This window comes from Physeter macrocephalus, chromosome 14 (assembly GCF_002837175.3).
Source record: "Physeter macrocephalus isolate SW-GA chromosome 14, ASM283717v5, whole genome shotgun sequence".
NCBI classification, from domain to species: Eukaryota; Metazoa; Chordata; class Mammalia; order Artiodactyla; family Physeteridae; genus Physeter; species Physeter macrocephalus.
Genome location: NC_041227.1, coordinates 32,559,842 through 32,585,833, shown reverse-complemented (window position 1 = coordinate 32,585,833; position 25,992 = coordinate 32,559,842). Strand labels below are relative to the sequence as shown.

General features: G+C 38.4%; 1 protein-coding gene across 1 annotated transcript in view; it reads left to right on the top strand.

Moving 5' to 3' along the window:
• Positions 1-25,992, top strand: part of HAO1 (hydroxyacid oxidase 1) — a 78,873-nt gene that overhangs the window by 46,268 nt on the left and 6,613 nt on the right. The window contains exon 5 of the mRNA XM_024123693.1: positions 1,747-1,838. Within this exon, the coding sequence (XP_023979461.1) occupies positions 1,747-1,838 (92 nt within the window). The remainder of the gene's footprint in view (positions 1-1,746; positions 1,839-25,992) is intronic.

Sequence of the window (25,992 nt, the reverse complement as noted above, 5' to 3'; positions counted from 1 at the left end):
CTGTGTCCTGATGTGCACACTACTTTGTGTGTGCCCTCCAAGAGTGGAGTCTCTGTTTACCTCAGACCTGTCAAAGTCCTGCCATCAAATCCCAGTAGACTTCAAAGCCTGTTTCTCTGGGAATTCCTCCTCCCATGGTTGGGAAGCCTGACGTGGGGCTCAGATCCTTCACTCCCGTGGGTGTACTTCTATGGTATAATTGTTTTTCTGTTTGTGAGTCAACCACCCAGAAGTTATGGGATTTGATTTTATTGTGATTGCACCCTTCCTACCATCTTGTTGTGGCTTCTCCTTTGTCCTTGTATGTGGGGTATCTTTTTTGGTGAGTTCTAGTATCTTCCTGTCGATGATTGTTCAGCAGTTAGTTGTGATTCTGGAGCTCTCACAAGGGGGAGTGAATGCACATCCTTCTACTCTTCTATCTTGGACCAATCTAGAACATGTGAATTTTTAAGGACACAAACATTCAGTCTATACCACATGGGTTTAACATTTCCATGTACCTATAATTTTAGAAGAAAAATACTTCTAGCATTATTTTTTTTAAATGGGAATATTTAAAAAGCAGTAGTCCATGAAACAAAGTTTAGAAGATGGTGATTTAGCATAAAACTTTCAAACAATCAGAATTATAAATTATCCTGTGAATCTTTATTTTTTTATTTCTTTTTAATTTTTATTATTATTTTTTGTGGTATGCGGGCGTCTCACTGTTGTGGCCTCTCCCGTTGCGGAGCACAGGCTCCAGATGCACAGGCTCAGAGGCCATGGCTCACGGGCCCAGCCACTCTGTGGCATGTGGGATCTTCCTGGACCAGGACACGAACCCCTCTCCCCTGCATTGGCAGGTGGACTCTCAACCACTGTGCCACCAGGGAAGCCCTTTTTTTTATTATTCTTGTCAGGTCTACCCTTGATCTCCATTGCTGAATTTATAAATATATACAATGTTCTGTATCTATCTGCTTAAGTTTCCAAAATCTGATTTCACTACAACCTTGGGCTATCTTTGAGTGTTAAATTGGAGAACCAGTGTTATTTTCATAATTCTGTTAGAAAATGGTTTTTATTGGGAGAATATTGAAAATAATAGTTAAAATATAAAGTATAAAAAAAGTTGGAAACTGATTTAAGAAAATGTTAATCTATTATTTAAAACTATATTTTCAGAAACCAATATATTTTGAAGCATGATTAGAGGTGTAGCATATAATTTTAATATTACATTTTTGTATATTTCAATGGGCAAAATACATTTAATTATAGAACGCTATTACTTAAAATAATTACTGAAGTTATATCTTTATATTAAGGAATGTTTTGGAAATAGATTTATTCATCACCTGTTGTACTGAAAATGCTTGCTACTTGTATGTTCTTTTATGTTATCCAAATTTTAGAGGAATATTTTTATTAAATGCTAAATAATATGATCTTGTTAATAACAAAATTACTTAGCAAGAGTATTTACTTTTCAGGATAAATACATTTTAACTGCATGTCAATTTGCTATCTATTGATAATTTTATTCCATCATTAAATTGTTTTAAGTGTTAACCATTTTTGGTCAAAGAAACCATCACTATAATTCCATATTTAACCCTTGGGTCTATTTCCATGTTAAAATTTCCAAGCAAGATACGTATGTATGAGGTCAGGCTCCCTTTGACTGGGATGCTTTGGCCTCAAAACTCAAGCCTTTATTAAGTTGCCTTTTCCATACAATGGTTGTCCTGCTCTTTCTAGGTGATGATGCCAGGGAGGCAGTTAAACATGGTTTGGACGGGATATTGGTGTCAAATCATGGGGGTCGACAGCTCGACGGGGTGCCAGCCACTGTGAGTTTTGGCAAATGCCTCAAATGGAATTCCCATTTCTATCCCACTTTTGGCTATCTTTATGACTACATTTCCTTGTGTATATATTTTTGTGTGAACACTCAAGGTAAAATATGTATGAATATAGGTAAGAGCTCAGATTTTAAGTTTAGTGGCAAGCAACTACCTAAATTAGATCATTATTCAGTCTATTTATTTGTAAACTTATAAAAGTCTGTGTTAAATACACAGCCATTAGTGGGCAGGGATTTTTCCTGTATTCATAAATATACCAACAGATATATTATAAATTGGAGTATGAAAGAAAAGATTATGCCATGAGTTTCCTACAGGTGGGAGTTGAAGAACTGCAGAGTGAGGGCAGGTGGAGAAAGGAGGTAGAAATCCTGTGGTCCAGGTGAGGAGATGTCTGCTGCAAACAAGCTACTCTGTTGGAGCTGTGAACTACCTTGGCTGCATATTGGAATCACCTGGGAAACTGTAAAGAATCCTAATTCCCAGGCTGCACCCTAGATCCATCCATCAGAATCTTGCAGGACCAGGGGAGGCAGAGGCACTAGTATTTTTGACAGCTACCCAGGAGATCCAATGTGAATCTATGTTTTGTATACACTGTACACACTGTGCTAGGCAAATCAGAGTCCAGAATCCAGATATAAAAGTAAACTAAACTGGCTGGAATTATGTGGGACAGAGTTAAAACTGTAAAGGAGAGCAATTAGCTCCAAAAAGGCCAAGAGCCAAGGAGTCCAACCATGGGTAGATTTTAAGATCAAGGATTGGTGGGCCCAGAAATGCATCAAAAGTCATGGAGGCAGACACATATCTAGGGGTGGATTTCATGGATCCGTGATCTAGAATAGAGGCCAGGAGCTGTAGGTGGAGTGGGGTGGGGTCCCCTTACATGCTGTCCACTTGTGGGTACATGGCCAAGATTCTTTTAGATGAGGCAATGGGATTGCAGCTGCCTTTCACCTCTGCTCTGTTCCCATGTGGACCCCTGTTTTTACGAGTGTGAGTCTAAAAGTGGAATGGGAAAGAGTGAGATGTGTTTGGGGAATGGCAAGGAATCCATTTTGTTTGCATTACCTGGTGGGAGTCAGGAGTCCTGGGAAATACACCTGCTAGGAGAGGTCTGGGAGGAGGTCCTTTAATATTATGATTCATTGAATATGCAATAGCAAAGCCCTGAGTTAGCAGCAACGAGTATCACAAATTGGACTGTGGCATTACAGGGAGCTGGAAGATCAATGAGGTGGCCCACATAATTATGAGAGCCAAGGAAAGAGAGAAGGGTCTGACCTGCTATGGGGCAGAAGGACTCAATAGCCCCTCCGAATTTCAGCTTTTTCATCTTTTAAAGTTTAAAAATCAATTAGATTACTTCTTTGGTGCCTTTAAACTTTAGTGTTCTATAATCTCAATTATCTATCATAGGCAAAGTAAGCTAGCATCATGTAACAAAACTTAAATAAATATGTATCTACAAAATAATGTGTATGGACTTCCTAGGTCATCATTTCTCATCTGGATCATCATATGTATTTCCCCCTTTTGTCAGAACTATTTAGTCATAGTTAATAGGGGATGGCTTTAATTGGGATGAATATTTGAATTTATCCAAATAATTTAGTAAAGTAGTAGAGGATTACTGTTGCATTAAACTAGCAGGCTGATTTAGCTAAAGCCACGGATGCTGTGTAGGTTAGGGCAGATTGAATGATGACAGGGTACTATTGGGTATATGCATTTGCACTCAGACTTTTTCCTGAAGCACTAATGGGTTAATGATAGGAATGAATCAAGTCTTTGCATGCAGTCAATAATTAAAATCATAAAATTGGAAGATGTCAGCTCTTTCCAATTCAGCATTACTTATAAAGACCCATCTTTTTAGGTGATATTAAACATTGCCTGCAATGGAGAGTGAAGAGCTCCTTTGGGTAGGGAGAAGATGGTCACAGTTCAAGGCTTTTCCACTGATTTATGACTCTCTTTTGTATGAAGATGTAGACTTAGTGTGCAGGCCAAATTCAGTTTGTTTTCTAAAAATAAAATTTAAATCTACTGAAATCAAATCTAACTAGATTTTAAGGGAAAAATATCGGAATGGTGTGATTTATTTCCTTCTGGCTGAGGGGATATGGAAACTTATCTAAAAGGGCTTTTTGAGTTGTGGTCTCAGAGACTATTTTAAGAAAAACAATTACCCTCCCCTTTGCATGATGTGTGCATGAGAGGAGATGCTTGCTTGAGTTTTGCCTCCTACTTTAGAGCAAATTTAAGGTGCATGACAATGAGAGGAATGTGAAACAGGATTGAGTTCATAGTGAAGGTGTTTTCCTCTCAGTGTGGTGGTTTTGAGGCATGTGGCAAAAGGCTTGGAGGATGCTGTGATGTAGAACTTTTCAGTAGATACACAGAAGGACTTGCTCTCCTGCACATTCTGTGACATCATAAGTCAGAGACAAAGAGGCAGCATAATTTCACTGGCAGAGCATTGAAACGAACCCAGAGTTTTGGGTTCAAGTCCTTGTCTTGCCTCCTCTGAGGGGTGAGAGCTGGGTGAGCAAGTTACTCAAACTTTTCAGCCTGAGCCTCTTCATAACGTTGTGTTGGTTGCAAAAATAAAACATCTGGATTATATGATTTCTACATTTCTATAAATCACAGAGTTTCTTTGTATGGAGAAATACTTATCACTAAGAGTCCTAGTTTGACTTAGGTCCATCTTAATGCAATGCTACCAAGAACCACTGCCAGACCCCTGCTACAGCAAAGAGTTTAAAAATAAGTTCATGTTAAGATCCTTACCCTGAAGGTAATAATGTGGCCAAGACTTGTCTTGGAGCAATTAGAGAATGATATGGCAGAATCAAATCGATTTCCAAAATCCACAGTACTGGAACATCTCAAACTGAGGTCTAAAGACAGATTCTCTGGAGTCTTTGAACACTAAGAGAAATTTTTTTCATTTTTTCATTTTTGTTTTGATGCTAACTAGACCCAAACTACCTTAAACTTAAAAATATAACATTCTTTTCTAGTGAAAATTCTCAACTGTAAAACCTTTTCAGAAAATAAACTTTGGGTTGTTAAATCAGTGTTTCTAAAATTGAGTCCTTGGGCATATTCTATGAGATCTTTCATTTGTCCTTCTGAAAGGGATTCATGAAATTCTACCTTTGAGAAACACTTGATATATCAGTTAGTTTTGCTGTGTAACAAACCACTCTGAAATTTACTGGCTAAAATCCAACAGCCATTTATTCATGTCACAACTTTGTGTGTTGGCAATTTGAGCTGATATCCACTAGGAGGTTTTTCTGGTCCTGGCTGGGCTCACTCATACGTATGTGGTCTATTGCTGGGTCTACTAGGGCAGACTAGTCTAGGATGACATCAGCAGGGATGACTCTGCATTGTCTCACATCTAGCACATTAGGTGGCCTGGTTTCCTAGAGAGCAAGTGGAAATATGGAAAGCCTCTTGAGCTCTAGGCTTAGAACAGGCACATTGTCACTTCTCTCTTATTCTATTGGTGAAAACAAGTCACAAGGCTAGTTTAGATTCAAGGGGTGATGAAATAGACTCTTCTGGCCCCATTTCTCCCTCATGATGGGAGGAGCGGAAATGTCACATTGTGAGGAAATGGAGATAGGGAAGGAAATAGTTGCTGTTTGCTATTATTTTGTTGAGGATTTTAGCATGTATATTCATCAGTGATATTGGTCTGTAATGTTCTTTTCTTGTATTATCTTTGTCTGGTTTTGGTGGCAGGGTGATGGTGGCCTCGTAGAATGAATTTAGGAGGGGTCCTCCCTCCACAATTTTTTGGAAGAGTTTGAGAAGGATGGGTGTTAGCTCTTCTCTAAATTTTGAAAGAATTCACCTGTGAAGCCACCTGGTCCTGGACTTCTGTTTGTTGGAAGATTTTTAATCACAGTTTCAATTTCATTACTTGTGATTGGTCTGTTCATATTTTCTATTTCTTCCTGGTTCAGTCTTAGAAGGTTATATCTTTCTAAGAATTTGTCCATTTCTTCCAGGTTGTCCATTTTATTGGCATAGAGTTGCTTGCAGTAGTCTCTTATGATGCTTTGTATTTCTGCAGTGTCAGTTGTAACTTCTTTTTCTAATTTTATTGATTTGAGTCCTCTCCCTCTTTTTCTTGCTGAGTCTTGTTAAAAGTTTATAAATTTTGTTTATCTTCTCAAAGAACCAGGTTTTAGTTTTATTGATCTTTGCTATTATTTTCTTTGTTTCTATTTCATTTATTTCTGCTCTGATCTTTGTGATTTCTTTGATTCTAACTTTGGGTTTTGCTTGTTCTTCTTTCTCTAGTTCCTTTAGCTGTAAAGTTTGATTGTTTATTTGAGATTATTCTTGTTTCTTGAGGTAGGATTGTATTGCTATAAACTTCCTTCTTAGAACTCCTTTTGCTGCATCCCATAGGTCTGAATCATCTTGTTTTCATTGTCATTTGTCTCTAGGTTTTTTTTGATTTCCTCTTTGATCCATTGGTTATTTAGTAATGTATTGTTTAACCTCCATGTGTTTGTGTTTTTTACATTTTTTCACTTGTAATTTATTTCTAATCTCATAGCATTGTTGTTGGAAAAGATGTTTGATATGATTTCAATTTTCTTAAATTTACCAAGCCTTGATTTGTGACCCAAGATGTGATCTATCCTGGAGAATGTTCCGTGTGCATTTGAGAAGAAAGTGTCTTCTGCAGTTTTCAAATGGTATGTCCTATAAATATCAATTAAATCTATCTAGTCTATTGTGTCATTTAAAGCTATGTTTTCTTATTAATTTTCTGTCTGGAAGATCTGTCCATTGATGTAAGTGAGGTGTTAATGTCCTCCACTTTTATTGTGTTCCTGCTGATTTCCTCTTTTATAGTTGTTAGCAGTTGCCTTATGTAGTGTGGTGCTCCTATGTTGGGTGCATATATATTTATAATTGTTATATGTTCTTCTTGGATTGATACCTTGATCATTATGTAGTGCCCTTCCTTGTGTTTTGTATCATTCTTTATTTTAAAGTCTATTTTTTATGATATGAGTATTGCTACTCCAGGTTTCTTTTGATTTCCATTTACATGGAATATCTTTTTCCATCCTCTCACTTTCAGTCTGTATGTGTCCCTAGGTCTGAAGTGGGTCTCTTGTGTCCTGATGTGCACACTACTTTGTGTGTGCCCTCCAAGAGTGGAGTCTCTGTTTACCTCAGACCTGTCAAAGTCCTGCCATCAAATCCCAGTAGACTTCAAAGCCTGTTTCTCTGGGAATTCCTCCTCCCATGGTTGGGAAGCCTGACGTGGGGCTCAGATCCTTCACTCCCGTGGGTGTACTTCTATGGTATAATTGTTTTTCTGTTTGTGAGTCAACCACCCAGAAGTTATGGGATTTGATTTTATTGTGATTGCACCCTTCCTACCATCTTGTTGTGGCTTCTCCTTTGTCCTTGTATGTGGGGTATCTTTTTTGGTGAGTTCTAGTATCTTCCTGTCGATGATTGTTCAGCAGTTAGTTGTGATTCTGGAGCTCTCACAAGGGGGAGTGAATGCACATCCTTCTACTCTTCTATCTTGGACCAATCTAGAACATGTGAATTTTTAAGGACACAAACATTCAGTCTATACCACATGGGTTTAACATTTCCATGTACCTATAATTTTAGAAGAAAAATACTTCTAGCATTATTTTTTTTAAATGGGAATATTTAAAAAGCAGTAGTCCATGAAACAAAGTTTAGAAGATGGTGATTTAGCATAAAACTTTCAAACAATCAGAATTATAAATTATCCTGTGAATCTTTATTTTTTTATTTCTTTTTAATTTTTATTATTATTTTTTGTGGTATGCGGGCGTCTCACTGTTGTGGCCTCTCCCGTTGCGGAGCACAGGCTCCAGATGCACAGGCTCAGAGGCCATGGCTCACGGGCCCAGCCACTCTGTGGCATGTGGGATCTTCCTGGACCAGGACACGAACCCCTCTCCCCTGCATTGGCAGGTGGACTCTCAACCACTGTGCCACCAGGGAAGCCCTTTTTTTTATTATTCTTGTCAGGTCTACCCTTGATCTCCATTGCTGAATTTATAAATATATACAATGTTCTGTATCTATCTGCTTAAGTTTCCAAAATCTGATTTCACTACAACCTTGGGCTATCTTTGAGTGTTAAATTGGAGAACCAGTGTTATTTTCATAATTCTGTTAGAAAATGGTTTTTATTGGGAGAATATTGAAAATAATAGTTAAAATATAAAGTATAAAAAAAGTTGGAAACTGATTTAAGAAAATGTTAATCTATTATTTAAAACTATATTTTCAGAAACCAATATATTTTGAAGCATGATTAGAGGTGTAGCATATAATTTTAATATTACATTTTTGTATATTTCAATGGGCAAAATACATTTAATTATAGAACGCTATTACTTAAAATAATTACTGAAGTTATATCTTTATATTAAGGAATGTTTTGGAAATAGATTTATTCATCACCTGTTGTACTGAAAATGCTTGCTACTTGTATGTTCTTTTATGTTATCCAAATTTTAGAGGAATATTTTTATTAAATGCTAAATAATATGATCTTGTTAATAACAAAATTACTTAGCAAGAGTATTTACTTTTCAGGATAAATACATTTTAACTGCATGTCAATTTGCTATCTATTGATAATTTTATTCCATCATTAAATTGTTTTAAGTGTTAACCATTTTTGGTCAAAGAAACCATCACTATAATTCCATATTTAACCCTTGGGTGTATTTCCATGTTAAAATTTCCAAGCAAGATACGTATGTATGAGGTCAGGCTCCCTTTGACTGGGATGCTTTGGCCTCAAAACTCAAGCCTTTATTAAGTTGCCTTTTCCATACAATGGTTGTCTTGCTCTTTCTAGGTGATGATGCCAGGGAGGCAGTTAAACATGGTTTGGACGGGATATTGGTGTCAAATCATGGGGGTCGACAGCTCGACGGGGTGCCAGCCACTGTGAGTTTTGGCAAATGCCTCAAATGGAATTCCCATTTCTATCCCACTTTTGGCTATCTTTATGACTACATTTCCTTGTGTATATATTTTTGTGTGAACACTCAAGGTAAAATATGTATGAATATAGGTAAGAGCTCAGATTTTAAGTTTAGTGGCAAGCAACTACCTAAATTAGATCATTATTCAGTCTATTTATTTGTAAACTTATAAAAGTCTGTGTTAAATACACAGCCATTAGTGGGCAGGGATTTTTCCTGTATTCATAAATATACCAATAGATATATTATAAATTGGAGTATGAAAGAAAAGATTATGCCATGAGTTTCCTACAGGTGGGAGTTGAAGAACTGCAGAGTGAGGGCAGGTGGAGAAAGGAGGTAGAAATCCTGTGGTCCAGGTGAGGAGATGTCTGCTGCAAACAAGCTACTCTGTTGGAGCTGTGAACTACCTTGGCTGCATATTGGAATCACCTGGGAAACTGTAAAGAATCCTAATTCCCAGGCTGCACCCTAGATCCATCCATCAGAATCTTGCAGGACCAGGGGAGGCAGAGGCACTAGTATTTTTGACAGCTACCCAGGAGATCCAATGTGAATCTATGTTTTGTATACACTGTACACACTGTGCTAGGCAAATCAGAGTCCAGAATCCAGATATAAAAGTAAACTAAACTGGCTGGAATTATGTGGGACAGAGTTAAAACTGTAAAGGAGAGCAATTAGCTCCAAAAAGGCCAAGAGCCAAGGAGTCCAACCATGGGTAGATTTTAAGATCAAGGATTGGTGGGCCCAGAAATGCATCAAAAGTCATGGAGGCAGACACATATCTAGGGGTGGATTTCATGGATCCGTGATCTAGAATAGAGGCCAGGAGCTGTAGGTGGAGTGGGGTGGGGTCCCCTTACATGCTGTCCACTTGTGGGTACATGGCCAAGATTCTTTTAGATGAGGCAATGGGATTGCAGCTGCCTTTCACCTCTGCTCTGTTCCCATGTGGACCCCTGTTTTTACGAGTGTGAGTCTAAAAGTGGAATGGGAAAGAGTGAGATGTGTTTGGGGAATGGCAAGGAATCCATTTTGTTTGCATTACCTGGTGGGAGTCAGGAGTCCTGGGAAATACACCTGCTAGGAGAGGTCTGGGAGGAGGTCCTTTAATATTATGATTCATTGAATATGCAATAGCAAAGCCCTGAGTTAGCAGCAACGAGTATCACAAATTGGACTGTGGCATTACAGGGAGCTGGAAGATCAATGAGGTGGCCCACATAATTATGAGAGCCAAGGAAAGAGAGAAGGGTCTGACCTGCTATGGGGCAGAAGGACTCAATAGCCCCTCCGAATTTCAGCTTTTTCATCTTTTAAAGTTTAAAAATCAATTAGATTACTTCTTTGGTGCCTTTAAACTTTAGTGTTCTATAATCTCAATTATCTATCATAGGCAAAGTAAGCTAGCATCATGTAACAAAACTTAAATAAATATGTATCTACAAAATAATGTGTATGGACTTCCTAGGTCATCATTTCTCATCTGGATCATCATATGTATTTCCCCCTTTTGTCAGAACTATTTAGTCATAGTTAATAGGGGATGGCTTTAATTGGGATGAATATTTGAATTTATCCAAATAATTTAGTAAAGTAGTAGAGGATTACTGTTGCATTAAACTAGCAGGCTGATTTAGCTAAAGCCACGGATGCTGTGTAGGTTAGGGCAGATTGAATGATGACAGGGTACTATTGGGTATATGCATTTGCACTCAGACTTTTTCCTGAAGCACTAATGGGTTAATGATAGGAATGAATCAAGTCTTTGCATGCAGTCAATAATTAAAATCATAAAATTGGAAGATGTCAGCTCTTTCCAATTCAGCATTACTTATAAAGACCCATCTTTTTAGGTGATATTAAACATTGCCTGCAATGGAGAGTGAAGAGCTCCTTTGGGTAGGGAGAAGATGGTCACAGTTCAAGGCTTTTCCACTGATTTATGACTCTCTTTTGTATGAAGATGTAGACTTAGTGTGCAGGCCAAATTCAGTTTGTTTTCTAAAAATAAAATTTAAATCTACTGAAATCAAATCTAACTAGATTTTAAGGGAAAAATATCGGAATGGTGTGATTTATTTCCTTCTGGCTGAGGGGATATGGAAACTTATCTAAAAGGGCTTTTTGAGTTGTGGTCTCAGAGACTATTTTAAGAAAAACAATTACCCTCCCCTTTGCATGATGTGTGCATGAGAGGAGATGCTTGCTTGAGTTTTGCCTCCTACTTTAGAGCAAATTTAAGGTGCATGACAATGAGAGGAATGTGAAACAGGATTGAGTTCATAGTGAAGGTGTTTTCCTCTCAGTGTGGTGGTTTTGAGGCATGTGGCAAAAGGCTTGGAGGATGCTGTGATGTAGAACTTTTCAGTAGATACACAGAAGGACTTGCTCTCCTGCACATTCTGTGACATCATAAGTCAGAGACAAAGAGGCAGCATAATTTCACTGGCAGAGCATTGAAACGAACCCAGAGTTTTGGGTTCAAGTCCTTGTCTTGCCTCCTCTGAGGGGTGAGAGCTGGGTGAGCAAGTTACTCAAACTTTTCAGCCTGAGCCTCTTCATAACGTTGTGTTGGTTGCAAAAATAAAACATCTGGATTATATGATTTCTACATTTCTATAAATCACAGAGTTTCTTTGTATGGAGAAATACTTATCACTAAGAGTCCTAGTTTGACTTAGGTCCATCTTAATGCAATGCTACCAAGAACCACTGCCAGACCCCTGCTACAGCAAAGAGTTTAAAAATAAGTTCATGTTAAGATCCTTACCCTGAAGGTAATAATGTGGCCAAGACTTGTCTTGGAGCAATTAGAGAATGATATGGCAGAATCAAATCGATTTCCAAAATCCACAGTACTGGAACATCTCAAACTGAGGTCTAAAGACAGATTCTCTGGAGTCTTTGAACACTAAGAGAAATTTTTTTCATTTTTTCATTTTTGTTTTGATGCTAACTAGACCCAAACTACCTTAAACTTAAAAATATAACATTCTTTTCTAGTGAAAATTCTCAACTGTAAAACCTTTTCAGAAAATAAACTTTGGGTTGTTAAATCAGTGTTTCTAAAATTGAGTCCTTGGGCATATTCTATGAGATCTTTCATTTGTCCTTCTGAAAGGGATTCATGAAATTCTACCTTTGAGAAACACTTGATATATCAGTTAGTTTTGCTGTGTAACAAACCACTCTGAAATTTACTGGCTAAAATCCAACAGCCATTTATTCATGTCACAACTTTGTGTGTTGGCAATTTGAGCTGATATCCACTAGGAGGTTTTTCTGGTCCTGGCTGGGCTCACTCATACGTATGTGGTCTATTGCTGGGTCTACTAGGGCAGACTAGTCTAGGATGACATCAGCAGGGATGACTCTGCATTGTCTCACATCTAGCACATTAGGTGGCCTGGTTTCCTAGAGAGCAAGTGGAAATATGGAAAGCCTCTTGAGCTCTAGGCTTAGAACAGGCACATTGTCACTTCTCTCTTATTCTATTGGTGAAAGCAAGTCACAAGGCTAGTTTAGATTCAATGGGTGATGAAATAGATTCTTCTGGCCCCATTTCTCCCTCATGATGGGAGGAGCGGAAATGTCACATTGTGAGGAAATGGAGATAGGGAAGGAAATTTGTGATTTCTTTGATTCTAACTTTGGGTTTTGCTTGTTCTTCTTTCTCTAGTTCCTTTAGCTGTAAAGTTTGATTGTTTATTTGAGATTATTCTTGTTTCTTGAGGTAGGATTGTATTGCTATAAACTTCCTTCTTAGAACTCCTTTTGCTGCATCCCATAGGTCTGAATCATCTTGTTTTCATTGTCATTTGTCTCTAGGTTTTTTTTGATTTCCTCTTTGATCCATTGGTTATTTAGTAATGTATTGTTTAACCTCCATGTGTTTGTGTTTTTTACATTTTTTCACTTGTAATTTATTTCTAATCTCATAGCATTGTTGTTGGAAAAGATGTTTGATATGATTTCAATTTTCTTAAATTTACCAAGCCTTGATTTGTGACCCAAGATGTGATCTATCCTGGAGAATGTTCCGTGTGCATTTGAGAAGAAAGTGTCTTCTGCAGTTTTCAAATGGTATGTCCTATAAATATCAATTAAATCTATCTAGTCTATTGTGTCATTTAAAGCTATGTTTTCTTATTAATTTTCTGTCTGGAAGATCTGTCCATTGATGTAAGTGAGGTGTTAATGTCCTCCACTTTTATTGTGTTCCTGCTGATTTCCTCTTTTATAGTTGTTAGCAGTTGCCTTATGTAGTGTGGTGCTCCTATGTTGGGTGCATATATATTTATAATTGTTATATGTTCTTCTTGGATTGATACCTTGATCATTATGTAGTGCCCTTCCTTGTGTTTTGTATCATTCTTTATTTTAAAGTCTATTTTTTATGATATGAGTATTGCTACTCCAGCTTTCTTTTGATTTCCATTTACATGGAATATCTTTTTCCATCCTCTCACTTTCAGTCTGTATGTGTCCCTAGGTCTGAAGTGGGTCTCTTGTGGTGCTGAATTCTCTTAGCTTTTGCTTGTCTGTAAAGCTTTTGATTTTTCTGTCCAATCAGAATGAGATCCTTGCTGGATAGAGTAATCTGGGTTGTAAGTTCTTCCCTTTCATCACTTTAAATATATCATGCCACTTCCTTCTGGCTTGTAGAGTTTCTGCTGAGAAATCAGCTGTTAGCCTTATGGGAGTTCCCTTGTATTTTGTTTGTCGTTTTTCACTTGTTGCTTTTAATAATTTTTCTTTGTCTTTAATTTTTGTCTATTTGATTACTTTGTGTCTCGGTGTGTTTCTCCTTGGGTTTATCCTGCCTGGGACTCTCTACACCTCCTGGACTTGGGTGACTATTTCCTTTCCCATGTTAGGGAAGTTGTCAACTATAATCTCTTCAAATATTTTCTTGGGTCCTTTCTCTCTCTCTTCTGCTTCTGGGACCCCTATAATGTGAATGTTCGTTCATTTAATGCTGTCCCAGAGGTGTCTTAGGCTGTCTTCATTTCTTTTCATTCTTTTTCTTTATTCTGTTCTATGGCAGTGAATTCCACAATTCTGACTTCCAGGCCACTTATCCGTTCTTCTGCCTCAGTTATTCTGCTATTGATTCCTTCTAGTGTATTTTTCATTTCAGTTATTGTATTGTTCATCTCTGTTTGTTTGTTCTTTAATTCTTCTAGGTCTTTGTTAAACATTTCTGGCATCTTCTGAATCTTTGCCTTCATTCTTTTTCCAAGGTTTTGCATCACCTTCACTATCATTATTCTCAATTCTTTTTCTGGAGGGTTGCCTATCTCCACTTCGTTTAGTTCTTTTTCTGGAGTTTTATCTTGTTCCTTCATGTGGTACATAGTCCTCTGCCTTTTCATTTTGTCTATACTTTGTGTCTCGGTGTGTTTCTCCTTGGGTTTATCCTGCCTGGGACTCTCTACACCTCCTGGACTTGGGTGACTATTTCCTTTCCCATGTTAGGGAAGTTGTCAACTATAATCTCTTCAAATATTTTCTTGGGTCCTTTCTCTCTCTCTTCTGCTTCTGGGACCCCTATAATGTGAATGTTCGTTCATTTAATGCTGTCCCTCTCTAGTGAATGAGGCTATCTAAGTAGCTTGTGCCATCTTCCTGATGGAAGGGACTAGTGGTGGGTTCAGCTGGGTGTTGCTCTTGTGGGCAGAGCTCAATAAAACTTTAATCTGCTTGTCTGCTGATGGGTGGGGAGGTGTCTTAGGCTGTCTTCATTTCTTTTCATTCTTTTTCTTTATTCTGTTCTATGGCAGTGAATTCCACCATTCTGACTTCCAGGCCACTTATCCGTTCTTCTGCCTCAGTTATTCTGCTATTGATTCCTTCTAGTGTATTTTTCATTTCAGTTATTGTATTGTTCATCTCTGTTTGTTTGTTCTTTAATTCTTCTAGGTCTTTGTTAAACATTTCTGGCATCTTCTGAATCTTTGCCTTCATTCTTTTTCCAAGGTTTTGCATCACCTTCACTATCATTATTCTCAATTCTTTTTCTGGAGGGTTGCCTATCTCCACTTCGTTTAGTTCTTTTTCTGGAGTTTTATCTTGTTCCTTCATGTGGTACATAGTCCTCTGCCTTTTCATTTTGTCTATCTTTCTGTGAATGTGGTTTTTGTTCCACAGGCTGCAGGATTGTAGTTCTTCTTGCTTCTGCTGTCTGATCTCTAGTGAATGAGGCTATCTAAGTAGCTTGTGCCATCTTCCTGATGGAAGGGACTAGTGGTGGGTTCAGCTGGGTGTTGCTCTTGTGGGCAGAGCTCAATAAAACTTTAATCTGCTTGTCTGCTGATGGGTGGGGCTGAGTTCCCCCCTGTTGGTTGTTCGGTCTGAGATGACCAAGCACTGGAGCCTACAGGCCCTTTGGTGGGGCTAATGGTGGACTCTGGGAGTGCTCACACCAAGGAGTACTTCCCAGTACTTCTGCTGCCAGTGCCCTTGTCCCTGTGGTGAGCCACAGCTGACCCCTGCCTCTGCAGGAGACCCTCCAACACAAGCAGGTAGGTCTGGTTCAGTCTCCTATGGGGTCAGTGCTCCTTCCCGCTGTGTCCTGATGTGCACACTACTTTGTGTGTGCCCTCCAAGAGTGGAGTCTCTGTTTACCTCAGACCTGTCAAAGTCCTGTCATCAAATCCCAGTAGACTTCAAAGCCTGTTTCTCTGGGAATTCCTCCTCCCATGGTTGGGAAGCCTGACGTGGGGCTCAGATCCTTCACTCCCGTGGGTGTACTTCTATGGTATAATTGTTTTTCTGTTTGTGAGTCAACCACCCAGAAGTTATGGGATTTGATTTTATTGTGATTGCACCCTTCCTACCATCTTGTTGTGGCTTCTCCTTTGTCCTCGTATGTGGGGTATCTTTTTTGGTGAGTTCTAGTATCTTCCTGTCGATGATTGTTCAGCAGTTAGTTGTGATTCTGGAGCTCTCACAAGGGGGAGTGAATGCACATCCTTCTACTCTTCTATCTTGGACCAATCTAGAACATGTGAATTTTTAAGGACACAAACATTCAGTCTATACCACATGGGTTTAACATTTCCATGTACCTATAATTTTAGAAGAAAAATACTTCTAGCATTATTTTTTTTAAATGGGAATATTTAAAAAACAGTAGTCCATGAAACAAAGTTTAGAAGATGGTGATTTAGCATAAAACTTTCAAACAATCAGAATTATAAATTATCCTGTGAATCTTTATTTTTTTATTTCTTTTTAATTTTTATTATTATTTTTTGTGGTATGCGGGCGTCTCACTGTTGTGGCCTCTCCCGTTGCGGAGCACAGGCTCCAGATGCACAGGCTCAGAGGCCATGGCTCACAGGCCCAGCCACTCTGTGGCATGTGGGATCTTCCTGGACCAGGACACGAACCCCTCTCCCCTGCATTGGCAGGTGGACTCTCAACCACTGTGCCACCAGGGAAGCCCTTTTTTTTATTATTCTTGTCAGGTCTACCCTTGATCTCCATTGCTGAATTTATAAATATATACAATGTTCTGTATCTATCTGCTTAAGTTTCCAAAATCTGATTTCACTACAACCTTGGGCTATCTTTGAGTGTTAAATTGGAGAACCAGTGTTATTTTCATAATTCTGTTAGAAAATGGTTTTTATTGGGAGAATATTGAAAATAATAGTTAAAATATAAAGTATAAAAAAAGTTGGAAACTGATTTAAGAAAATGTTAATCTATTATTTAAAACTATATTTTCAGAAACCAATATATTTTGAAGCATGATTAGAGGTGTAGCATATAATTTTAATATTACATTTTTGTATATTTCAATGGGCAAAATACATTTAATTATAGAACGCTATTACTTAAAATAATTACTGAAGTTATATCTTTATATTAAGGAATGTTTTGGAAATAGATTTATTCATCACCTGTTGTACTGAAAATGCTTGCTACTTGTATGTTCTTTTATGTTATCCAAATTTTAGAGGAATATTTTTATTAAATGCTAAATAATATGATCTTGTTAATAACAAAATTACTTAGCAAGAGTATTTACTTTTCAGGATAAATACATTTTAACTGCATGTCAATTTGCTATCTATTGATAATTTTATTCCATCATTAAATTGTTTTAAGTGTTAACCATTTTTGGTCAAAGAAACCATCACTATAATTCCATATTTAACCCTTGGGTCTATTTCCATGTTAAAATTTCCAAGCAAGATACGTATGTATGAGGTCAGGCTCCCTTTGACTGGGATGCTTTGGCCTCAAAACTCAAGCCTTTATTAAGTTGCCTTTTCCATACAATGGTTGTCCTGCTCTTTCTAGGTGATGATGCCAGGGAGGCAGTTAAACATGGTTTGGACGGGATATTGGTGTCAAATCATGGGGGTCGACAGCTCGACGGGGTGCCAGCCACTGTGAGTTTTGGCAAATGCCTCAAATGGAATTCCCATTTCTATCCCACTTTTGGCTATCTTTATGACTACATTTCCTTGTGTATATATTTTTGTGTGAACACTCAAGGTAAAATATGTATGAATATAGGTAAGAGCTCAGATTTTAAGTTTAGTGGCAAGCAACTACCTAAATTAGATCATTATTCAGTCTATTTATTTGTAAACTTATAAAAGTCTGTGTTAAATACACAGCCATTAGTGGGCAGGGATTTTTCCTGTATTCATAAATATACCAACAGATATATTATAAATTGGAGTATGAAAGAAAAGATTATGCCATGAGTTTCCTACAGGTGGGAGTTGAAGAACTGCAGAGTGAGGGCAGGTGGAGAAAGGAGGTAGAAATCCTGTGGTCCAGGTGAGGAGATGTCTGCTGCAAACAAGCTACTCTGTTGGAGCTGTGAACTACCTTGGCTGCATATTGGAATCACCTGGGAAACTGTAAAGAATCCTAATTCCCAGGCTGCACCCTAGATCCATCCATCAGAATCTTGCAGGACCAGGGGAGGCAGAGGCACTAGTATTTTTGACAGCTACCCAGGAGATCCAATGTGAATCTATGTTTTGTATACACTGTACACACTGTGCTAGGCAAATCAGAGTCCAGAATCCAGATATAAAAGTAAACTAAACTGGCTGGAATTATGTGGGACAGAGTTAAAACTGTAAAGGAGAGCAATTAGCTCCAAAAAGGCCAAGAGCCAAGGAGTCCAACCATGGGTAGATTTTAAGATCAAGGATTGGTGGGCCCAGAAATGCATCAAAAGTCATGGAGGCAGACACATATCTAGGGGTGGATTTCATGGATCCGTGATCTAGAATAGAGGCCAGGAGCTGTAGGTGGAGTGGGGTGGGGTCCCCTTACATGCTGTCCACTTGTGGGTACATGGCCAAGATTCTTTTAGATGAGGCAATGGGATTGCAGCTGCCTTTCACCTCTGCTCTGTTCCCATGTGGACCCCTGTTTTTACGAGTGTGAGTCTAAAAGTGGAATGGGAAAGAGTGAGATGTGTTTGGGGAATGGCAAGGAATCCATTTTGTTTGCATTACCTGGTGGGAGTCAGGAGTCCTGGGAAATACACCTGCTAGGAGAGGTCTGGGAGGAGGTCCTTTAATATTATGATTCATTGAATATGCAATAGCAAAGCCCTGAGTTAGCAGCAACGAGTATCACAAATTGGACTGTGGCATTACAGGGAGCTGGAAGATCAATGAGGTGGCCCACATAATTATGAGAGCCAAGGAAAGAGAGAAGGGTCTGACCTGCTATGGGGCAGAAGGACTCAATAGCCCCTCCGAATTTCAGCTTTTTCATCTTTTAAAGTTTAAAAATCAATTAGATTACTTCTTTGGTGCCTTTAAACTTTAGTGTTCTATAATCTCAATTATCTATCATAGGCAAAGTAAGCTAGCATCATGTAACAAAACTTAAATAAATATGTATCTACAAAATAATGTGTATGGACTTCCTAGGTCATCATTTCTCATCTGGATCATCATATGTATTTCCCCCTTTTGTCAGAACTATTTAGTCATAGTTAATAGGGGATGGCTTTAATTGGGATGAATATTTGAATTTATCCAAATAATTTAGTAAAGTAGTAGAGGATTACTGTTGCATTAAACTAGCAGGCTGATTTAGCTAAAGCCACGGATGCTGTGTAGGTTAGGGCAGATTGAATGATGACAGGGTACTATTGGGTATATGCATTTGCACTCAGACTTTTTCCTGAAGCACTAATGGGTTAATGATAGGAATGAATCAAGTCTTTGCATGCAGTCAATAATTAAAATCATAAAATTGGAAGATGTCAGCTCTTTCCAATTCAGCATTACTTATAAAGACCCATCTTTTTAGGTGATATTAAACATTGCCTGCAATGGAGAGTGAAGAGCTCCTTTGGGTAGGGAGAAGATGGTCACAGTTCAAGGCTTTTCCACTGATTTATGACTCTCTTTTGTATGAAGATGTAGACTTAGTGTGCAGGCCAAATTCAGTTTGTTTTCTAAAAATAAAATTTAAATCTACTGAAATCAAATCTAACTAGATTTTAAGGGAAAAATATCGGAATGGTGTGATTTATTTCCTTCTGGCTGAGGGGATATGGAAACTTATCTAAAAGGGCTTTTTGAGTTGTGGTCTCAGAGACTATTTTAAGAAAAACAATTACCCTCCCCTTTGCATGATGTGTGCATGAGAGGAGATGCTTGCTTGAGTTTTGCCTCCTACTTTAGAGCAAATTTAAGGTGCATGACAATGAGAGGAATGTGAAACAGGATTGAGTTCATAGTGAAGGTGTTTTCCTCTCAGTGTGGTGGTTTTGAGGCATGTGGCAAAAGGCTTGGAGGATGCTGTGATGTAGAACTTTTCAGTAGATACACAGAAGGACTTGCTCTCCTGCACATTCTGTGACATCATAAGTCAGAGACAAAGAGGCAGCATAATTTCACTGGCAGAGCATTGAAACGAACCCAGAGTTTTGGGTTCAAGTCCTTGTCTTGCCTCCTCTGAGGGGTGAGAGCTGGGTGAGCAAGTTACTCAAACTTTTCAGCCTGAGCCTCTTCATAACGTTGTGTTGGTTGCAAAAATAAAACATCTGGATTATATGATTTCTACATTTCTATAAATCACAGAGTTTCTTTGTATGGAGAAATACTTATCACTAAGAGTCCTAGTTTGACTTAGGTCCATCTTAATGCAATGCTACCAAGAACCACTGCCAGACCCCTGCTACAGCAAAGAGTTTAAAAATAAGTTCATGTTAAGATCCTTACCCTGAAGGTAATAATGTGGCCAAGACTTGTCTTGGAGCAATTAGAGAATGATATGGCAGAATCAAATCGATTTCCAAAATCCACAGTACTGGAACATCTCAAACTGAGGTCTAAAGACAGATTCTCTGGAGTCTTTGAACACTAAGAGAAATTTTTTTCATTTTTTCATTTTTGTTTTGATGCTAACTAGACCCAAACTACCTTAAACTTAAAAATATAACATTCTTTTCTAGTGAAAATTCTCAACTGTAAAACCTTTTCAGAAAATAAACTTTGGGTTGTTAAATCAGTGTTTCTAAAATTGAGTCCTTGGGCATATTCTATGAGATCTTTCATTTGTCCTTCTGAAAGGGATTCATGAAATTCTACCTTTGAGAAACACTTGATATATCAGTTAGTTTTGCTGTGTAACAAACCACTCTGAAATTTACTGGCTAAAATCCAACAGCCATTTATTCATGTCACAACTTTGTGTGTTGGCAATTTGAGCTGATATCCACTAGGAGGTTTTTCTGGTCCTGGCTGGGCTCACTCATGCGTATGTGGTCTATTGCTGGGTCTACTAGGGCAGACTAGTCTAGGATGACATCAGCAGGGATGACTCTGCATTGTCTCACATCTAGCACATTAGGTGGCCTGGTTTCCTAGAGAGCAAGTGGAAATATGGAAAGCCTCTTGAGCTCTAGGCTTAGAACAGGCACATTGTCACTTCTCTCTTATTCTATTGGTGAAAACAAGTCACAAGGCTAGTTTAGATTCAAGGGGTGATGAAATAGACTCTTCTGGCCCCATTCCTCCCTCATGATGGGAGGAGCGGAAATGTCACATTGTGAGGAAATGGAGATAGGGAAGGAAATAGTTGCAGCCATTTTTACAGTTGCAAACAATCGCCAGACCTATATGGACCAGTGATTCTCTAAACGTGCTTAGTAGAACTCACACCCCCACCCCCAGCCAGGGCTGCCTGGTGAAGTTTGATGGGTAGAGAGTCAGAGGAGGACTTGTGGGCAGTTGCCTGGAATCTGTCTCCTTCACTGTTAACTAAAGCACCTCTGGCTTTATCTGCATTTGTTTGTACTCAACGCTTTGGTTTGGAAATCAAGAGTATAGGACTGGATGCTATAAGAAGGTAGAAAGATGGAAGGCCCCTGTGAGTGGAAGTTTTGTGGGACAGAGAGGACCTGGAAGTGTGTACCTTGAGCAGGAACAGGAAAGAGGGGGGCTCTCTGGGAGTCAGATCCCTGTGGGATTCATTTTGGATTCCTTAAACTGCCTGGCATATTGCCTGGAATCTGCCAGGTAATCAATAAAGTGTTTGATAAATTAATGAATGGGATATATGTATATGTATAGCTCATTCACTTCATTATAAAGCAGAAAATAATACACCATTGAAAAGCAATTATACTCCAATAAAGATGTTAAAAAAAATCAATGATTGCATGGATGAGTGAGTGAGTAGTAGTACATTGGAATCTTACCATATTTTCCTGTAGATTAACTCTGCTGGAAACAAGCCTGAAATTAGTTGTCTAAAGAACCTTTAAGGAAAGAAAAGCTGAAATGAATCGTCTCTTAGATGTGTAGCAAGCTGAAAAAAAAAGGAAACAGAACAGTCATAAAATAGTGGATTTGTCTACTACATTTACTTATTTAATCTGCTCTGATCAGAATTATTCTGCATAATATATACACAGAAAAACTGCAGCTCCAGAAAGAAGAAAGGGAAGATAGAAATGCTCAGCTATGGATAGAACATCCTTGTCCAAGGATACAGGAAACACCAATCTGGACTTCATTTTATAACCCAGGATTCACATTTTAAGTATCCTTATTAGTTTATTTTTTAGGTCAGTTTGGGCATTGGAAATATCCTAAACAGACTTGATTTGCGTGACTGTGAAAATGTGTATTGAACCCAAGCTAGCTAATATTTTTCTTTGGTTTTGGTTTCAAATGGGGAAATATGCTTAATTATAGCTTGCATCATCACTTGGAAATTGTAGCATTTATATGTTGATGTAACTTGCCTGACTGTAAAAAGAGGACTATGTATAGGTAAAGGGACGTATGTAAACGGATCCAAAGCATGTTTGGCCAGGCAGAAAAGCCAAAAGGAAAAGGGGAAAATCACACTACCTGCCAAACGTTTTAGGGGCCCTGCTCCAACTGTTGCCTTCACTTCCTCCAAATCTGTAGTCAGGTTTGGTCTTCAACCTTTTACACAAAACTCTCTTTAAGTTGAGCCTCTAAAATTTTAGGGGAGAAGTGGGAAAGCTTTTGAGTGATTTCAGCACAATTATTTCTAGAAAAACTGCACTTGAATGTATGGACTTAATTTTATATTTAAATACTTGGGGATGAAAGTGGATAATTTCTACAGATTTTGATCTACAGGTCACCTTGAAGATTGTTTCCACCCTCAAGTGCAAAGATTCACATCAAAGTAGCCAATTGTATCAGTTACTAGCTATTAAAAATATTGGTTATTAGCCAACTTTATGAGCTAGAAAACAAAAGATTCCAAACTCAGTGATTTAAATCAACAGAGTCTTTATTCCCATGAATCTTTGTGTCAACTGGGGGTCTGCCGATCTAGATTTGGTACTGGTTAGATGGCTGTGCTCCAAGTTTCAGGTCCAGCTGGGCTTGGATGGGACAACTCTGCTTGCTGAATATTTTCTCTGGGTCTCAGCTAAAGGGGAAGCACTGTCCGGGGGATTCTCCTCTCATGCAAGGTGCAGGAGAAAATTGAAATGCATGAGGTCTCTTAAGGCCTATGCCCAGAAACGGCACTCTGCCACCTCTGCTCAAGTGTCATTGGCCAAAGTAAGTTGCAAGGCCAAGGCCACTGTCGAGGAGTGGCAAGTGCACTCTGTTTCTTTTAGTAGGAAACAGTGCCAAGTGGCCTTGGAAAAAGTGGGTTCAGAGTGGTGTGAAGAATTAAGAACAATAGTGCAATCTACCAGATCGACCTCAGTGAGGAACTTATATTCTCTAGTGCTGATATAAGAATATCATCAATTGCCAATCAAGATGAGGATCGGGCTTCCCTGGTGGCACAGTGGTTGAGAGTCCCCCTTCCTACCATCTTGTTGTGGCTTCTCCTTTGTCCTTGTATGTGGGGTATCTTTTTTGGTGAGTTCTAGTATCTTCCTGTCGATGATTGTTCAGCAGTTAGTTGTGATTCTGGAGCTCTCACAAGGGGGAGTGAATGCACATCCTTCTACTCTTCTATCTTGGACCAATCTAGAACATGTGAATTTTTAAGGACACAAACATTCAGTCTATACCACATGGGTTTAACATTTCCATGTACCTATAATTTTAGAAGAAAAATACTTCTAGCATTATTTTTTTTAAATGGGAATATTTAAAAAGCAGTAGTCCATGAAACAAAGTTTAGAAGATGGTGATTTAGCATAAAACTTTCAAACAATCAGAATTATAAATTATCCTGTGAATCTTTATTTTTTTATTTCTTTTTAATTTTTATTATTATTTTTTGTGGTATGCGGGCGTCTCACTGTTGTGGCCTCTCCCGTTGCGGAGCACAGGCTCCAGATGCACAGGCTCAGAGGCCATGGCTCACAGGCCCAGCCACTCTGTGGCATGTGGGATCTTCCTGGACCAGGACACGAACCCCTCTCCCCTGCATTGGCAGGTGGACTCTCAACCACTGTGCCACCAGGGAAGCCCTTTTTTTTATTATTCTTGTCAGGTCTACCCTTGATCTCCATTGCTGAATTTATAAATATATACAATGTTCTGTATCTATCTGCTTAAGTTTCCAAAATCTGATTTCACTACAACCTTGGGCTATCTTTGAGTGTTAAATTGGAGAACCAGTGTTATTTTCATAATTCTGTTAGAAAATGGTTTTTATTGGGAGAATATTGAAAATAATAGTTAAAATATAAAGTATAAAAAAAGTTGGAAACTGATTTAAGAAAATGTTAATCTATTATTTAAAACTATATTTTCAGAAACCAATATATTTTGAAGCATGATTAGAGGTGTAGCATATAATTTTAATATTACATTTTTGTATATTTCAATGGGCAAAATACATTTAATTATAGAACGCTATTACTTAAAATAATTACTGAAGTTATATCTTTATATTAAGGAATGTTTTGGAAATAGATTTATTCATCACCTGTTGTACTGAAAATGCTTGCTACTTGTATGTTCTTTTATGTTATCCAAATTTTAGAGGAATATTTTTATTAAATGCTAAATAATATGATCTTGTTAATAACAAAATTACTTAGCAAGAGTATTTACTTTTCAGGATAAATACATTTTAACTGCATGTCAATTTGCTATCTATTGATAATTTTATTCCATCATTAAATTGTTTTAAGTGTTAACCATTTTTGGTCAAAGAAACCATCACTATAATTCCATATTTAACCCTTGGGTCTATTTCCATGTTAAAATTTCCAAGCAAGATACGTATGTATGAGGTCAGGCTCCCTTTGACTGGGATGCTTTGGCCTCAAAACTCAAGCCTTTATTAAGTTGCCTTTTCCATACAATGGTTGTCCTGCTCTTTCTAGGTGATGATGCCAGGGAGGCAGTTAAACATGGTTTGGACGGGATATTGGTGTCAAATCATGGGGGTCGACAGCTCGACGGGGTGCCAGCCACTGTGAGTTTTGGCAAATGCCTCAAATGGAATTCCCATTTCTATCCCACTTTTGGCTATCTTTATGACTACATTTCCTTGTGTATATATTTTTGTGTGAACACTCAAGGTAAAATATGTATGAATATAGGTAAGAGCTCAGATTTTAAGTTTAGTGGCAAGCAACTACCTAAATTAGATCATTATTCAGTCTATTTATTTGTAAACTTATAAAAGTCTGTGTTAAATACACAGCCATTAGTGGGCAGGGATTTTTCCTGTATTCATAAATATACCAACAGATATATTATAAATTGGAGTATGAAAGAAAAGATTATGCCATGAGTTTCCTACAGGTGGGAGTTGAAGAACTGCAGAGTGAGGGCAGGTGGAGAAAGGAGGTAGAAATCCTGTGGTCCAGGTGAGGAGATGTCTGCTGCAAACAAGCTACTCTGTTGGAGCTGTGAACTACCTTGGCTGCATATTGGAATCACCTGGGAAACTGTAAAGAATCCTAATTCCCAGGCTGCACCCTAGATCCATCCATCAGAATCTTGCAGGACCAGGGGAGGCAGAGGCACTAGTATTTTTGACAGCTACCCAGGAGATCCAATGTGAATCTATGTTTTGTATACACTGTACACACTGTGCTAGGCAAATCAGAGTCCAGAATCCAGATATAAAAGTAAACTAAACTGGCTGGAATTATGTGGGACAGAGTTAAAACTGTAAAGGAGAGCAATTAGCTCCAAAAAGGCCAAGAGCCAAGGAGTCCAACCATGGGTAGATTTTAAGATCAAGGATTGGTGGGCCCAGAAATGCATCAAAAGTCATGGAGGCAGACACATATCTAGGGGTGGATTTCATGGATCCGTGATCTAGAATAGAGGCCAGGAGCTGTAGGTGGAGTGGGGTGGGGTCCCCTTACATGCTGTCCACTTGTGGGTACATGGCCAAGATTCTTTTAGATGAGGCAATGGGATTGCAGCTGCCTTTCACCTCTGCTCTGTTCCCATGTGGACCCCTGTTTTTACGAGTGTGAGTCTAAAAGTGGAATGGGAAAGAGTGAGATGTGTTTGGGGAATGGCAAGGAATCCATTTTGTTTGCATTACCTGGTGGGAGTCAGGAGTCCTGGGAAATACACCTGCTAGGAGAGGTCTGGGAGGAGGTCCTTTAATATTATGATTCATTGAATATGCAATAGCAAAGCCCTGAGTTAGCAGCAACGAGTATCACAAATTGGACTGTG